The sequence below is a fragment of the Ciconia boyciana genome, chromosome 4, assembly GCF_034638445.1.
Source record: "Ciconia boyciana chromosome 4, ASM3463844v1, whole genome shotgun sequence".
In the NCBI taxonomy this organism is placed as follows: domain Eukaryota; kingdom Metazoa; phylum Chordata; class Aves; order Ciconiiformes; family Ciconiidae; genus Ciconia; species Ciconia boyciana.
In genome coordinates this window covers 139,736-156,049 of record NC_132937.1, presented here as the reverse complement: position 1 = coordinate 156,049, position 16,314 = coordinate 139,736, and the positions used below count along the sequence as shown (strand labels likewise).

General features: G+C 40.2%; 1 protein-coding gene across 8 annotated transcripts in view; it reads right to left on the bottom strand.

Moving 5' to 3' along the window:
- Positions 1 to 882: 882 nt before the first annotated feature.
- The window catches only part of LOC140650624 (zinc finger protein 462-like), a 118,670-nt gene continuing 103,238 nt past the window's right edge, over positions 883 to 16,314 (bottom strand). For 5 of the 8 annotated variants that reach the window (XM_072859190.1, XM_072859185.1, XM_072859184.1 and 2 more), the window contains 4 exons: positions 11,911 to 12,134; positions 9,471 to 9,597; positions 3,262 to 3,376; positions 883 to 2,097 (listed from right to left, as the gene is read on the bottom strand). In XM_072859190.1, coding sequence (XP_072715291.1) covers positions 1,893 to 2,097; positions 3,262 to 3,376; positions 9,471 to 9,597; positions 11,911 to 12,134 — 671 coding nt within the window. In that variant the 3' untranslated portion in view covers positions 883 to 1,892. Of the gene's footprint in view, positions 2,098 to 3,261; positions 3,377 to 5,765; positions 6,804 to 7,059; positions 7,523 to 9,470; positions 9,598 to 11,910; positions 12,135 to 16,314 lie in introns of those variants that run through there. The other 3 variants (XM_072859188.1, XR_012042090.1, XM_072859191.1) reach the window with 3 other exon arrangements.

Here is a 16,314-nt window from a genome sequence, read left to right as displayed (position 1 = left end):
TTAAAGACATTTGAAATGAAGCCAATTAAAAACAAATACAGGCACAAAATTTATACTTTTCCCTCCAGTGTCTTTTCTACATGATGCTCCCTCCCTCCTCCAAAGAAAGCAACCCCCCCCAAACAAAACCAAAAAAATCCTGCAAACCCACAACTGATGAATCTTTAAAAGCAAAACACCATGCTTCTCAAATAGCACTAATTCAACAAATGCAATTTTTGCCATCAATTTTATTTGAAGCTGTCTAGGGCAACATTTCCTCAGCAGCTTCTTTACCCCCCCCAACAAACAAAAAAAACCCCCAAGACAAAGACACATGCATTCCTAAAACTAGGTTTTAGTCAAGTATTTCCTACTTTTTGGAAATAAATTCTTTGTTCAAAATCAGAACATACCACGGGTACCAGATCCTGTATTCCTTATTCAGGCAAAATTGCTGTTGAGTTGAGTAGGCTTTCCACCAAAGAAAAAGTGCAGGATCAGCCACAAGGTATGTAGATTCCTATTCAGTCTATACTGCTCCCCTCATGCTACAAGCTAAGGAGTAGGGGGAAAAATTAGCAACTCCCATCTTGGATCAAGTAGCCCTCCAGACTCAATCTAGTATGTAACAATTTCACTTCTGCTTGCAAAAAGATGCAAGAACTGACCTAATTCTCTCCCACTATACCAAAACAAAAAAAGCACACCCACCCACCCCACAGACCGGGGGTGGGGGAAGAGATGATGACACCAATCTTGACAGAAAGTACTGGTGCGAGACGAATAGATGCTCATTTGAAAATTGACAGAATATTTATGAGGACCAATGTGTTTGGCCCATAAGCTGCATAGCTGCGCTGTTAGTTTGGTTCTTTAGTTAAAAAAAACACCTTAATTTTTTAAAATGCTAAACACAGAAATAACAAGTTTTATATTCATAGGAACTCTTTTCCCTGTCCCCTTCCCCTTTGGAAAAAAATAACACCACCGCTCATTTTGCATGAGAAAGATAATTGTGTCATTTTTGCAACAGTTCAAGCTGATAGGAAATAAACATGTGGCAAACAAAACCACACAATCAGTCACATGAAATCTATCGAATACTAAAATTATAGTTGAATACTAACAAACAGCTTACCTGGAATAAGGATGGCAATTCACAAACCATTATCTAGAAATTAAAGACTCTCTCTCTTTTTAAATTTTTTTTTTTATTTACTAAAATAATTAAAAAAAATCACAGTATTTTAAGAAATAAAATCCACAGTGGGATTTTAAGCACAATTTGTTATCCTTTCTTTAAAACGTTGTTTCTTCCTCCTTTCACCACCTTGCCCAGCAGTCTCTCTACTTTAATCATAATGACAACAGGCAGTACTAACAAATGCAGAGATGTCCCTTTGTTAATTTTGAGGTATTAAGAAACAAGTGGCTGTTTTAAGCAAAGCAGTTTCTGTCTTGTTTTTGTTTTCTAAAGCAGTTGCATTCAGTCTGGAAAACCATAATGTATTGAAATTAGAAAAACGCACCAAAATTTGCATGTTGAAAAGTTACATCCCATCCCCCCCCCCCCCCCCGCTCATTATGCTTCTGTTTGTTTGCAAACAATACAAGTCTCCACTGCAAAGCACAGTGTAATGTAGAGACACAGGGAGTTCTTTCATTAGTCCAGTATGAATGTAACTTCCCATTGTCAAGATCCAGAAGAAAAGATGCAGTGATATAATGGAACCACTTATTCCATCATTTAAATAACTTTAATATACACACACTCACATAGGTACCAGTGCTTTGAAAATAGATCATTCATTCCTAAAAGCAGCTTTGTTTCTTCCTTCTGCCCACCCCACCTGTCCATCCCTTCCCATTCACCACTGTTCAAGTAAGTTGATTAAAATCACACCAAATTTTTATTCATTTTTGGCCTCTGAGGTCTCTTGGAGAGGTTTGTCAGCAGCTACAACACTGACTGTAGTTTCACTGTTGTGGGACAAGTCCACCGCCATTTTCTCAGTGCTTTCCTTTTCTTCTACTGTCAGTGTATTAACAGTCTTTTCTGTGTTCTCCTTCAGTTTGCTGTCCTCTCTGGTCCCTTGCTTACTTTCATTCAGAGCCCTGAAAATCCAAGCAGCAGAAAATGGAAACCTTTACAATCCAAACATGCTTTGGATACAAGGAAATAGGGAGAGTACTGCTCCCAAACAGTTAACAAACCAATAAATCTTATTAAAGCTTGCAAAATTTCAAGTACTTTTATTTAAACAGACAATAAATAATACTTTCTCTTACCCTTTATCCCTCCACAGCCTAGCTACAATATTACATTCAAATGTCTTTCACATGCCAGTAATCCTGGCTGAGATCTCCTCTTTGAATAAACTCTAGCCAGCAAAGACATCTGTTCTATTGAACAGATCTTTGTCAAGAGAAAGAAAATGAATGTTCCAGAGATGCCTATTATTTCATAACATGGACTGATATTTATGAGCATGAAAGGAAAAGATCTTTGCTATTAACTTCACCATGTGCTTTTGGGGAGACAGCACACATATTGAGATGTTCCTTCACTTGAAGTCCTTAACACTTCTCTGTACGTAATTCTTTGCACTGGAACTCCAAGTTTAGTTGCAAGCATGCTAAAGAGAAATAATAAGGAAGAGAAAAAGCCCAAAGAAACCCAGATTCCATATAATATGCTGCCATTTCCATTCTGCTCTACTAGCAAGTAAACATCAACAATAGACTCAAGTAATGTTAATTTTGGACCAACAAACTGGTATTCACCTTGAAATGAAGTTTAAGCTTTAGGATCATAGTAAAGAACATTTATGATGTGCTACATTTGGATTTGATAACACTTAGATTTTATCTCCCAAACAGAGGGAATTTCTGGAATGATCTGTATTCCGGAAACCCTTGGCCATCTGTAGATAAAAGGTTCTTTCAGTTTGAGGTCTGATCTAGACCTGAAACTGGAAGGGTGCTTGGACATATGGAGATATTCAGGTATAGGTTTAAAAACAAGTTACCTTGGATTTCTGGGTTCCTGGGTCAAACAGGATGGACAGAAGCATCTAGTTGAGTAAATACATCTGATAATTGCATCCAACAATGTTTGTGTTAGACAGAATTCTTCCCTTGTTAGAATAATCTGTCATATCCCTGTGTTTGCTTTCATTACAGGGTTTTTTGGGGGGAAGGGAGAAATGGGTGGGGAGATGCACAAAGATCAACTGTTACATTGGGCTGTTATGCAAAGGAGTCTGCAAACCAACTTACATGCCATGCCTCAGCACATGTCGTTCCCACTCAGAGCCCTCTGTAAATGATCGGCCACAGAACTCACATGGAAAGCGCTTCTCTGGAGCTCCACTGTCAGGATACATCATGGAGTCTGGGAAAGAACAAAATTATCTGCACATTCATGAGCATCAGGACAAGAAGGGACCTTTATGATTATACTCTGATCTTTCCTGCTGCCCTTCAGGGAGGAAAAAATATCCCAAAGAAGCAAAAGATTTTCCTTTAAAAAAGTAGGTATTTCTGAAATTGTCCTCCCTATCCTAAAAATGCAAGGTGTGAAAATTCTGTAACCACCACTATGAGAAAAGGTCAATTAAATACAATATGGAAATGGGGCGGGACACACACACACACACGACTTTCAAAATAAATGGAGTGCTTCCCACTTAGACACCAACATGCACAGCCAAGGTTTTGTATTAATATCTAAAAGTGAACTGAGGTTCTCTGAAGTGACCAGGATTTCAAGAAGCTACAGGGCCATCCTGAAAAGTCACAACACACATTGCAGCTGAAAAATTCCATCCTCCATCTTAAGCCTGTTATATCTATTTGCAGAGATGTTTTATTGCTCCCTGTATTTGAACAAGTGAAGAGATTGTGGGGTTTTACGTCAAAACCAACACTGAGAGTTTAGTGTGAAAATAGCTTGAAAGCAAAACCAAAAGAGAACACTTGAGTCAACATGTAATTTTCAAATCAGTGGTGCAAATCTTAGGAAATGGAGACTTGGTATACTTGGCATCTGATACTCATAAGAAATTGTCATCCCCTCAACATGAAGTCTCATGAATAAGAGAATATCACTGAAAGGATGGTATCTTAACTGCACAGGTGTTTAATCTGATCCTAATAAATTATACAAAACATTTAGGGCCTCATTTGCAGAAGTGTCAAGCACCTAGCTTTACATCCAAAGTTACTGGCAGCTGAGGGGACAGCATTTCTGAAAGCCAACCCCCCATGTGAAAAGAGCCAGCTTTAACAAAAGATGAAACATTTTCTAATAAATTAAGATCACCACATAAGCCTTTAAAAATAATTTCATGGACCATCTCACTTCATTCTTTTCACTGGAAATGAGACAGCATATACTCAAGAGCATTAATTTCTTAGCAGGGATTATGTTAAGTAAGAAATCAACAGAATGTCTTTCTGACTCCTCCTGAATTACATAATGAAAGAAAAGGGATTTTGCTTCATTTCAGTTCTTATATCTGCTCACTTGGTTTCTTCACTCTCAAATTTACTCCATTAGAGATCAACCTATAAACTCAGAACTGCCCATGTGCTCACTTTTCTTCTCCATATGTTAAATTTTGTAAAGGTATTTTTGCTATGTTTCCCACTGGTTGCCCTTTAATAAAGTTCTAGATGGAATGGTTCTTTACACTTTTTTTTTTTTTTTTTAAGTCCCTTCCATCTAGAAGAAAAAATCCTTATTTCATATTTCTTAGCATCAGTGATTTACTATGTGGTTAAACAACAAGAAAGCAAGGTCCCCTCCCGATATGAGCAACAGAAAGAAAGTCAGTGCCATGGGCTCCATTTACATCTGGATCTGACTCCTACAGTTAATACCATATACATGGTCCAAATTTATAAACACCACTAAAACACATTGCCCCTGTACCATGACTAATCCAACACCTATGGAGGGTAGAAGTTTTGGAGGCAACGGCTGCTCTTCTGTACAAGAACAAATCCAGAGTACAGTAGACAATAGGAAATTTATTCTAGGACTGTGCAGACATAATAGAGCCTATTTTGCTCAAATGAATAGGGAGAATTTATACTTATAATTCCCATTAACAAGCACTACCCTAATAATTCTGCTGTCCCTTCTGAATACATTATATGTTCCCACCTACTTCCCCATGAGTCCCTGATTAGTTTGGTTTCCTGGACTGTGAATTCAGACTGCCTCCCAGAAAGAGTAATTAGGCCGTGCACTTACCTGGGGTCTACAAAAGAGGTGTAACATATTGCACAGACACTTGACTTGCATTTGATTTTCCCACATTACACACACAAACACACATGCACACTTATTTTTATCTACTGAAGAGAAAAACAGAGAAAAAGATTCAGGTTTCCTTTAAAAGTAAGATATAAAGGTCAGTAGAGACAGACAGTTCCTCTGGGATGCAACTTCTAGCGAGAACAGCTACTTTTTCCCTAGAGCATCTCAGATGAATAAGTTAATCCTTTTCCACGCGCATCTTCTTCCTTCTAGGTCCAAATATTTTCTTTTGTCCTTTACCAGCAACCAACCATTCCTTTCCTTTCTGTACTGGCTTTGGCTGGAATAAAGTATTCTTCATAGCAGCCTGCATGGTGCTGTGTTTTGGATTTGTGATCAAAACAGTGTTGATAACACAGAGATGTTTTAGTTATTGCTGAGCAGTGCTTACACAGAGTCAAGGCCTTTTCTGCTCCTCACACTGCCCCGCCAGCGAGCAGGCTGGGGTGTACAAGAAGTTGGGAGGGGACACAGCTGGGACAGCTGACCCCAACTGACCAAAGGGCTATTCCATACCATATGGTGTCACGCTCAGCAATAAAAGCTTTGGGAACAAGGAGGAAGAGGGGGACGTTTGGAGTTATGGCATTTTGTCTTCCCAAGTAACCGTAACACATGATGGAGCCCTGCTTTCCTGGAGATGGCTGGACATCTGTCTGCTGATGGGAAGTAGTGAATGAATTCCTTATTTTGCTTTGCTTGCACATGCGGCTTTTGCTTTTCCTGTTAAACTGTCTTTATCTTAACCCACAATTTTTCTCACTTTTTACCCTTCCGATTCTCTCCCCATCCCACTGCAGAGGGAGCAAGCGAGCAGCTGTGTGTGGTTTAGCTGCCCACTGGGGTTAACCCACAACACCTTCCCAACTGACACAGCAGTTCAACTCTGCTAAGCTGGCATGCCCAACTCCTCCTTCTCCAAGGAGGAATAATGATTCTTTGGTCCAGCGTCCCAACAGCCCATTCTTTGCAATGACAGCATACATTGGTCTTAAGCTGTCAATCTAGGCCACAGCTTGACTCACAGGAAGAAATCCTGGCTCTGCTGAAATCATGGACTTCAGAGGCTTGAGCCAGCATTTCCTCCCAGATACTCAGAGACTGAAGATACACTCTAGGCAAATAACACCATGAAGACTAAAATCAGCCAAAGCATCCAAGTGGTATAATACATTACAGTTTGGTGCGGTTTGAAAGCTATGACAACATTAGCTACTGTTACAGGCAATATTTACGAGCACGGGTATAGTCCTATCCTAATAGGGTGAAATTTTTTTTGAATTGGAAGCAGCTTCTGAATATCAACTAGAAGATGATGTTAACATGTGACACTGCACCCAAGCCACATAGCCATGTCTTCAGCACCTGTGTCAGCTGGACACTTGAAGACCACCACTATGAGGTGCAAGATAACATTTCGCAAAAGATAAAGTCAGTAGAACTTGGACTTTTATAAAGGTAGATGGCATAAGGACTTTCCATATTTTTATCCACTCTAGTAAAAAAAAAAAAAAGAAAAATTAGAACTGATATTACCTGAAAAGGAGAAAAATGAACAACTGTCACTTCTAAAGGGAAGCTGGGAAAGAACAGCAGTGAAATACAATTTGGGAAATAAGCATGATTTTTAAATCACTCATTTGAACAGTCAACTACAGATTTTTCAGCCAATCAATCACAGATATTAAAGAAGACTGCAGGTGAAAAATAAAATAGAAACAAAATTGCTAAAACATTATACCTAGCTTAATTACTGATCATGTTGTCCCAAAAATTGGGGTTCGTTTACCCGGTGTGCAAAATGCCAATATACACACAGAGCAGAGGTATTTTATTGAATATTTGCACAGATATGGGTGCCTGACCCAAGACAGCACACCAGGCTTTCAAATTAACAGTTATTTATACACAAAGCATTAACATATTCAACTTCCTAATACATATGCAGTATTCTTCTATTAAGTGATTGGTTAAAATCTCTTTGCCTAGCATGTAAATTAGTACGCGTGCTTAGTTGTTCTTCTTTGACCTCATCATTTGAGTCGGTGGTATAATTGGGGTAGGTGGTCCTTGAGTCGGTGGTCGCAATCTCCCCCTGCCGGAATTACCTTTCCCCTGGTTTCCTACCTTTTTGGCAGATCCAAGCGGTTCTTCATGGTTTACTAACTAGACTAGTAATACATCAGTTACACTTCTGCTTTCGACAGCTGCATCCTGCTTATTAGACAAAGGTACATTGTATAAGTTCCTATGGAGATAGGGTAGGGCTCTACAGTGGATTGCTATAGCAGCATCAATCTTGATGTGAATTGTATACTTACATTTGATTATTACAACAATCACACAAATCACAGTTATGTCTGTTTCTCCCTGCAAATTTAAATCTCCAACCTAGAAGGTGATATTCTTACATTTTCATAATAAGTATCAAAAATCTCAAGTATCCTGAAGCCAATTTAAATGATGATCTTAATTTGATTTTTTTTCTTTTCTCCCATTGTAGAGTTTATAGGGATTTATGAGGCTCAGCTGATAGTACCTTCTTTTTCTCTGGCTGGATACCATGGTTTTCAGGGTCATTTTAGCATCTGTGCTTGTGTTTAGTGCTGATGTAATCCTCACAAAGACATCATGACTCTTCATCCCTTTCTAGCTGCTGGTCTACACAAAACATTAATGTCTGCTACAGCTGCAAGTTAGGGGAAGCTGGTCCTTTAGTCAAAGCATTAGACTCATTCTTTCATCTCTGAAGCTCTTAGGGTCACATTCCCCACTGAACAGACACTTTAACAAACTTCCACATGAGGGTGCAGAGTTAATAGTCAAACTTTGGAACATGTGTGAAACCAACATCCCTCCTGCTCCTCTCCTGATTTCATTTAGGGCTGCTAACAAAGATCTCATGGAGGATGTTTTTCAATAAAAGTTGTTTCCTGTCTAACTCACTCTCTTCCTCATTAAATAAAGATATCACCAGTCACACTCAAAGTGAAGTGTTAATGGGCCCTTCACGTTCTGTAAACTGCTTGTGAATCTAGCAATCTTAACTTTTACAGGTCTGAAAAGACCTGGGGAGACATGTTTTCTTTTGTGAACAACTCTTGAATGAACTTGAAATGAGTTTTCAATTGAAAACCGAAATTTCAGAAGGAAAAAGGTAAATATGGAAGCATGCTTTTAGTTATAAGTACATAGAAACATGGCAGCCTGCACTCAGCATCAGGAGGTTGGATGACCCCTGGAACCTGATGATTAGGCATGACAAGGCTCACTGCAGTTATTAGTTCAAATCAAGCTCCTTTTACTGTTGAATAAGAACTGCAAACATATTGCATTCCATTGATGAAGTCATGCACTATAGAGCAGATTGTGAGAATACATAGAGTATTCCAGTCAGGACCAGATATTTGCACTAAAATGATTTTAAAAACCCCCAAACAAACACAAAAACACACAACCCCTCCTCACAGTCCAATTCACCAAGAACTACCTTTCTTTATCCCTACTCAGCTAACCATCTGAACAATAAACACATGAATAAGACTTAGTGAACTCAGTGGGATTATTCATAGATGTGAATTTAGGCACAAATGTAAAGTACACAGTTGGAACGGTGATTTGGAGGTAAGGAATGGAACTACCCTGGCTTCAGAGTTGCCAACCAAAGTGATGGCAAAAGGGTCAACTCTCACAAAGAGGAGGGAAGGAATGCTTTGTAAGCACTGGGCAGACAGTGGGCAGACAATAGCCCCAAAATAAGCTTGGCCACTGAACTATATCCCTCACTGGTATAATGTGGAGCAGCAAAGCTGAACATGGGTTACCAACACAGAATAATCTGACAGCTCACTAAAATACTCCACTTATGTATTTTTCTGAGCCCTCATAGATGTTATCTGCACAGTCACAGATGTTACCAGTATTTTCTCATAACGTTTTTTTTTGGAGCATGATTTGGTTTTCTTAAACAGAAATCTTGTCATAAGCATTAGAAACACAAAATTCCTCCAGGAAGTGTCTTGACAAAAGCTCCATTTTGCCTGTACTGACAAGCTTCCATGACTTAAGGAATCTGCTGTAGAGTCAACAGCTGATCTTGCTTGATGGAACTGGCAGGGTCCATTACAGTATCCAGCATAAAAGAAAATGCAACTATACTGACCTCTCTCTTCAGTCTTGTGGCTTAATTCTTTTTCTTCCTCATCGCTGCTGGAGCTCTCTGTTTTTCCCTTCATTTGTTCCAGCTGATCCAAGTTAACCCGTCCAACCAGCTCAAAATTACGACTCACCTTAAAAGAAACGGTTTTGTCAACAATAAACACCATCATCAACTATTGAAAAAAACAACCCACCAACAAAGCTATAGGTTGAAATGGGAAATTTATCAGGCACCTAGTCAAATTAATACTAGTTTCCCTTCAAACACAATTACATTCACTGTTAATGATTCTTCTTTCCTTTTTATACTAAATTTCTCCATTTTGCTTCTCAAAATGATCCTATTATTTCAGAAGCTTCCCTCATTTTGAGGTATTGAAAGTAAAAATCCAAGCAATGCTAAGCACTCTGTTGTTCCTCCTTTCATGGGAGTGTAAAACTGATAGGATCAAGCATCACTATTGCACACCACCACTGCAGAAAAATCCTTTGTGAATGCTTTATTCAGCTTCATGTGTGAAAAGATGGGACCTGAGTGACCACTTTGACAGACAGAGCCCAAGTCATCAACTGTTCTTATGGACATTTGGGGGTGGGGGACATGGAATGGAGGAATAGCTGCCCTGGTGTGGGTTCTCCACGGACTGGAGTCCCTTCGAGAGTATCTGCTCCACCATGGAGCACCTCCTACTCTGTTGTTTCCCCCCAATTCCCTCCTCCTCTCAGTTTCCTCATTCTCTCTGCATTCCCACCTACTCTCTCTGTCATTTTCTGCCCTTTTTAAAATATGTTTTCACAGAGGCACCACCAGCTTCACGTATGGGCTCAGCTTTGGCCAGCGGTGGGTCCGTTACTGAGCTGGCTGGAACCATATCTGTCTGGCACAGGGGAGCCCCTGAACTCCCTCCACAGAGGCCACCCCTGCAGGAAGGAGCGGCAGAGAGGAACTCTTATGAAATGACTGCAACCCCCATTCCCCATATCCCCTGTGCCGCTCGGGGTGGAGGGAGAAGGTAGAGGAGTTGGGAAGGAAGGAGAGAAGTTGAGCTTGGGAAAAATAGGCCAAGGTGTGGGGGGGAAGGTGTTTAAGGTTTTATCTTTGTTTCTCACCATCCAACTCTATTTTAATTGTCAATAAATTAACTTAATTTTCCCCAAGTCAAGTCTGTTTTGCCCCTGACAGTAATTGGTAAGTGATCTCCCTGTCTTTATCTTGAACCATGAGCTTTTTCATCATATTTTCTCCCTGTACTGGTTTTGGCTGGGACAGAATTAATTTTCTTCACAGTAGCCAGCATGGGGCTATGTTTTGGATTTGTGATGAAAACAGTGTTGATAACACAGGGATATTTTAGCTATTGCTGATCAGTGCTTACACAGAGTCAAGGCCTTTTCTGCTCCTCACACTGCCCCGCCAGTGAGTAGGCTGGGGGTGCACAAGAAGTTGGGAGGGGACACAGCCGGGACAGCTGACCCCAACTGACCAAAGGGATATTCCATGCCATATGATGTCATGCTCAGTATATAAACTGAGGGGAGTTGGCTGGGGAGCAGCAATCGCTGCTTGGTGAGCAATTGCATTGTGCATCACTTGTTTTGTACATTCTTTTATCATTATTATTATTATTCTTTTCTCTTCCTCTGCTGTCCTATTAAACTGTCTTTATCTCAACCCACAGGTTTTACTTTTTTTTCCTGATTCTCTCCCCCATCCCACCGGGGTGGGGGGAGGGTGAGCGAGTGGCTGTGTGGTGCTTAGTTGCCAACTGGGGTTAAACCATGACACAGTCAACAAAACGTGAACAAGTTTTTAGTGAGAATCAGGCAGCTCAGCTCCTGATAGTTGGATTCAATGAGTTCCCTCCCCACAAACTGACAAAAAAAATACTCTCTAAACATGCCTCAGTTCTAGAATTTTGCTACTCTCACAGCAACACAGCTGAGAACTACAGACATCCAAAGCAGACAGAAGTCTGTGGAAGCTTTCTAGTGACTTCTCCAAGTATGGATCAAGTCTGCACTCAGAAGGTTCCAAACAAACACCAAAGCAGCCTTAACTTAAGCAGTAAGTATAACGAGCTTCTATCTTTCCCTTGTTAAATGTAAACTGGAATGTACTGCCTTGTGTTATTAAAATATGCATGGCATGTCACTTTGCCCAAGTTGCCAGAGCTATCTTACACTTTGGAAGCTCCTGTGTCTTAGAGTGTCTGAATCACACAGCCTTAATGTTGTTTCATAACTTAAAACAAAATCTCACAATATATACAAATGCTTTTTCTGAAAAAATACAGAACTTGAGAGAAATTGAAGTCCAGCACAGGAGCCTTCTCCAAATTTTGGGAAAAAATGCGGGTTGGCTATTCAGAGTGGACATGCAAATAAACAAGATATAGCATTTGCAAGAAGTAGATTGTTACAAATTAAAACCCTTTGGATGTTACCTTGTGCTCATCTCGAAGATGAATGTCCAGCTCCTCTGTGTGTTTGGTCTCATAGTAGCAGAGTTGACACTTATAAGGTTTAAGTTCATTGTGCTTCTCTATGTGTTGCTGCAAACTCTCATCACTGGAGCAGGTAAAGGTACACTTATCACAGCGGAAAACAACTCCCTGCAAGTATTTTGACAGTTTGGAACGGCAAACTTCAATGGGAACAACCCGCTCTTCTGTGGGGAGAGGGGAATTATTAAGTTTTAAGAAATAAAAACCATCAGGCAATGTGTCAACAGCTTGTAACATATCACCCATTCAAGAAACAGGATCTGCTATTTGTGTATGCAATCCATCTACCGAGCTAAAACTGGACCAACAAAGAAATACAAGAAAATTCCCTTTCTATACAGACAGGGTTAATTCTACATGACTACAAATGCAAGTGTCCTTGCAAATGTAACCACTCATTAGGTGAACAGAATGGGAAGAAGAGATTTGGGGCAGATAAGAGTGTTAGGGCAGATTTGTGAGACAGAGTAGCAGAGCCTAGGAATATAAAAGCAGACATAAATCAGTCAGACCAAGATCCATTCTGGTTCAATACATGACAGAAGCCAGTAAAAGGTGCTAGAATTGTAATAAACAGGGAGCATGTAGGGTGATTCCCAATACATCAACCTCCCAGCTTCTGATGATCAGAGTTGGTATCCTCACCATCACATTTAATGCTACTCACTGGAGGAGTGAGAGGTTGTGTGCAGCAGTATCTTCTCCTGAAGGTGGTGGTGCAGAGATCAGCCAGGGGCAGAAACTTTCAATACACCCTCAGCTTTTTAATAGTTAAGATTCAAAATCCACACCTACTTAATTTCATGCTCCCCACAATTCTGATTATGTTACAAGCATGTATTGAAAATGCTCTCACTGAGTTATTAAACTCTCTACTTCCTTCCTCTCATGCAAAACACACACTTTTAATAGGGCAGCACAATTAATTTCAGTCTTTCTATAGAGCCAGAATCCTGATGTATGCAACATTCATCCACTGTGGTTCTCTGAGCTGTGCATGCAGGGGAAATCCCAAATTTGACCTTTCAGCAGAGGGTCACCAGAAGATCTTCACTACAGCTTTTGTTACTCAACTGTCCTTTTGAGGTAGAACACTGAAATGTAGTACTATTATTCCTTATGGACTGCAGATTAAAGGAAGAGTTTGATCTTCTTCATGAAGATCATCATTAATGATATCTTAAAACAAACAAACAAACAAAAATAATCCCAGGCCTGATTCTTAGAGGGTAAACATGAAGGGTAGGGGACTTGTGTGCATTGACACATCTCTTATAATTTCTATAGGGAGGCAAGAGCTACAGAATTCATCCATTTGTCTTTGGCCAATGCATAACCCCCACTGCTCATGAGCCTAATTTTCCACAGCCCATCTAAATATTCCACCCTCCTCAGTTTGTTCTCCTCCCTGTCCTCCCTTTTTTGAACATAGAAGTTTTCCTACCTCAGAACTTTCTCTTTGTGCACTTTAAAAGTGGAAGTTTCCCAAAACTATATCTGAGTGAGACCCTGAAAACTTGTGGTTCCTCTCCAGCTAAAGAAGCTGTTGCAAATAAATTCTAAGTTGTGTCCATTCAGGGTCAAGTGGGAAAAGGGACAGGGGTGCACATGCTCTAAGAGATAACAGGAGTTAAAGCTGTGATTTTGAATGCATAACAAGAATATTTTAAAAGGTATTTACAGCTCTGTGCAATTGAATTCACTGAAATAAGGTAACTTGTTTTTAAAAGTGAAAAACATTCCAACTTTTTAAAAGAGAAACACTATTTAAAGCATTTGAAAATTAGATTTTTCTCTAGCACATGACACATATTTTAAAAAACACTAAAGCAGGGGATGGTATAAAAGGTTTTATCCACCACTTTGGAGCAATGCACCATCCTAATTCATATCAGTAAAACCCATCATCTCACTGACAATTGCCCCCACACACACCCGCCAAATCACAGGCAACACAACATAGACTGACTTCCCAGCCTGATCTTGGACTTGCCTTATCACCACGGACCTGCTTGGCAATCACTGGATCTGGTTCTGACCTGTGGTTTAACTTCCTGGCTTGATCTTGGATCTGTATCATCGCTGCAAATTTGTCTGATGATCTGGACTCTTGGTAGAACCTGGTCATCATCTCTGGGTCTGCCCTGCTTGCCTTGCTCAGGTACTGTGGGGCTGGGCCCTGGTCAGCAAGGCTCCACCCCTACTGTCCATGTTATCCTCCTCTACTCCCTGGACCTTGGGGAGCAGCTGGCCCTTGCTGCTCTGTGACAGTAATGACTTAAAACTTAAATGTGCATGTATTCATGTTTATCCAAACAATTAACTTAAAAATTGCAAAGTGATTTTAATTTAAAACATCATATTTAGCAAGGTGATGCTCTAATAAGCTCTGATCACTTTAATAGTTGTCTCTCATCACACCCCCCCCCCCCATTCTCTATATTTGGCTACTCATTTATATACTTATTGTATCTGAGCAATTGGCAAAATTGCAACAAATGGTGAGTCCTATCCAGAAATTGTGAAACTTAGCTTTAGCTTCTGTACACAAATTTCATTAAAGTTCAGCAGTGCCCACAAAGGCTACCATGTATGTAAAAAGATGTAAAAAGATGACATGCTGTGGAACAGTTTAGCAAAAGGACTAAGGGGACCTCTGGCCCACCCCCCCCAGCATCATCTCTGAAGAAATTTAATCACTTCTTTAGACTGAAACATTTGGGCTATTTGTAATACAGGTCTGAGATTAAATAGAAAAGCAATTAATGCGCTAAATATTTATAGTATGTAAAGTCAAAGCAGGCATATGTTTTGCTCACAACATGGGAAAAAAAAAGCGCGTTAACACTCTAAAGCCCTTATATATGAAAGTTTACTATTCTAGAGAAACAGATGACAATTCTATGAAATGGAAGGACAAAACAATTATTTTTACCAAGAAAAAAAGTAAAATAATGACTGGAAAACAAATGCCTTGAGGATTATAAACAAGAAGACCTACTATTGATCTTGGTGGGTTGCGTTCAGTCCTGGAAAAATATCAAGGCATTTCATGATGGGAAAATTTGCTGGAAAGGATAATAAAAACTAATTGCACTGCCTGGACTAAATGAAAGGCCAACAGCTCTGCTGGGCATGGAGCAGGAGTTCAGTCTCCATTATGGAACTTTCAAGAGCTCACAAGATTTGCCTGTTATGAAGGCCAAGAGGAACTCAAGAGCCAAATCTCTTCTCATTGTTTGCCTGTAAAGTAGCTACTGACTTTGTAATTTCCATACTCACTCCCTGCTTCAGCCCACAAAGGATTAATTGTGCTTGATCAACCTGACTGCCTTCTATGATGAAATAACTTGCTCAGTGGATGAGAGAACTGTGGACATCATCTACCTTGATTTTTAGCACGGTCTTTGACATGGTCTCCAACAACACCCTTGTTGACAAGCTGGCAAGATTTGGACTGGAAAGATGGACCACAAGATGGGTAGAAAACTGGCTAAACTGAGCCATTAACTACCACCTTTTGAGGTAAGAAAAGTCAGACTGGCAGCTAGTCACGAGTGGAGTTCCTCAGAGGTTGATTCTGGGTCTGGTACTATTCAATATCTTTATAAATGATCTGTATGACAGTATTGAAAACACCCTCACCAAGCTTGCAGATGACACCAAACTGGGGGGAGAGGTAGATACACCAGAAGGGAGAGCAACCTTACAGAGACCTCGACTGGCTGGAAGACTGGGCCAAGAAGAATTGATTGAGGTTTAACAAAGATAAATGTCAAGTCCTGCACCTGGAACAGAATAATCCCAAGCAGCAGTACAGGCTGGGGTCTAACTGGCTGGGGTGGAACTCTGCTGTAAAGTACTTGGGGATCCTGGTGGGCAGCAAGCTGAATATGAGACAGCAATGTGCCTTGGTAACAATGAAGGCAAACCAATCCCTAAAAGGTAGTTATAGAGAAGATGGAGGTACTCCCTTCATAAGGATGTGTGGTGACAGGACAAGAGGCAATGGGCACAAGTTGCTTCAGGGGCAATTCCATCTGGATATAAGAAAATTCTTCACCATGAAAACAATTAAACATTGGAATAGGTTATCCAGAGAAGAAGTGGAATCTCCCTTGCTGGAAATAATTAAGACTTGGCTTGACAGGGCCCTGGATAACCTAATCTAAGGTCCTGCTTCCAACAGATGGTTGGACCAGATGATCTCCAGAAGTCACTTCCAATGTAGACTTTTCTATGATTCTATGAATCAAAGTTAAATTGCTCAGAGGAACTGATTGAGCAGAGTAGGCGACACATGACAGAAGGCTCTCAGTGGCAAACTGGCAACATCCTGCTGGC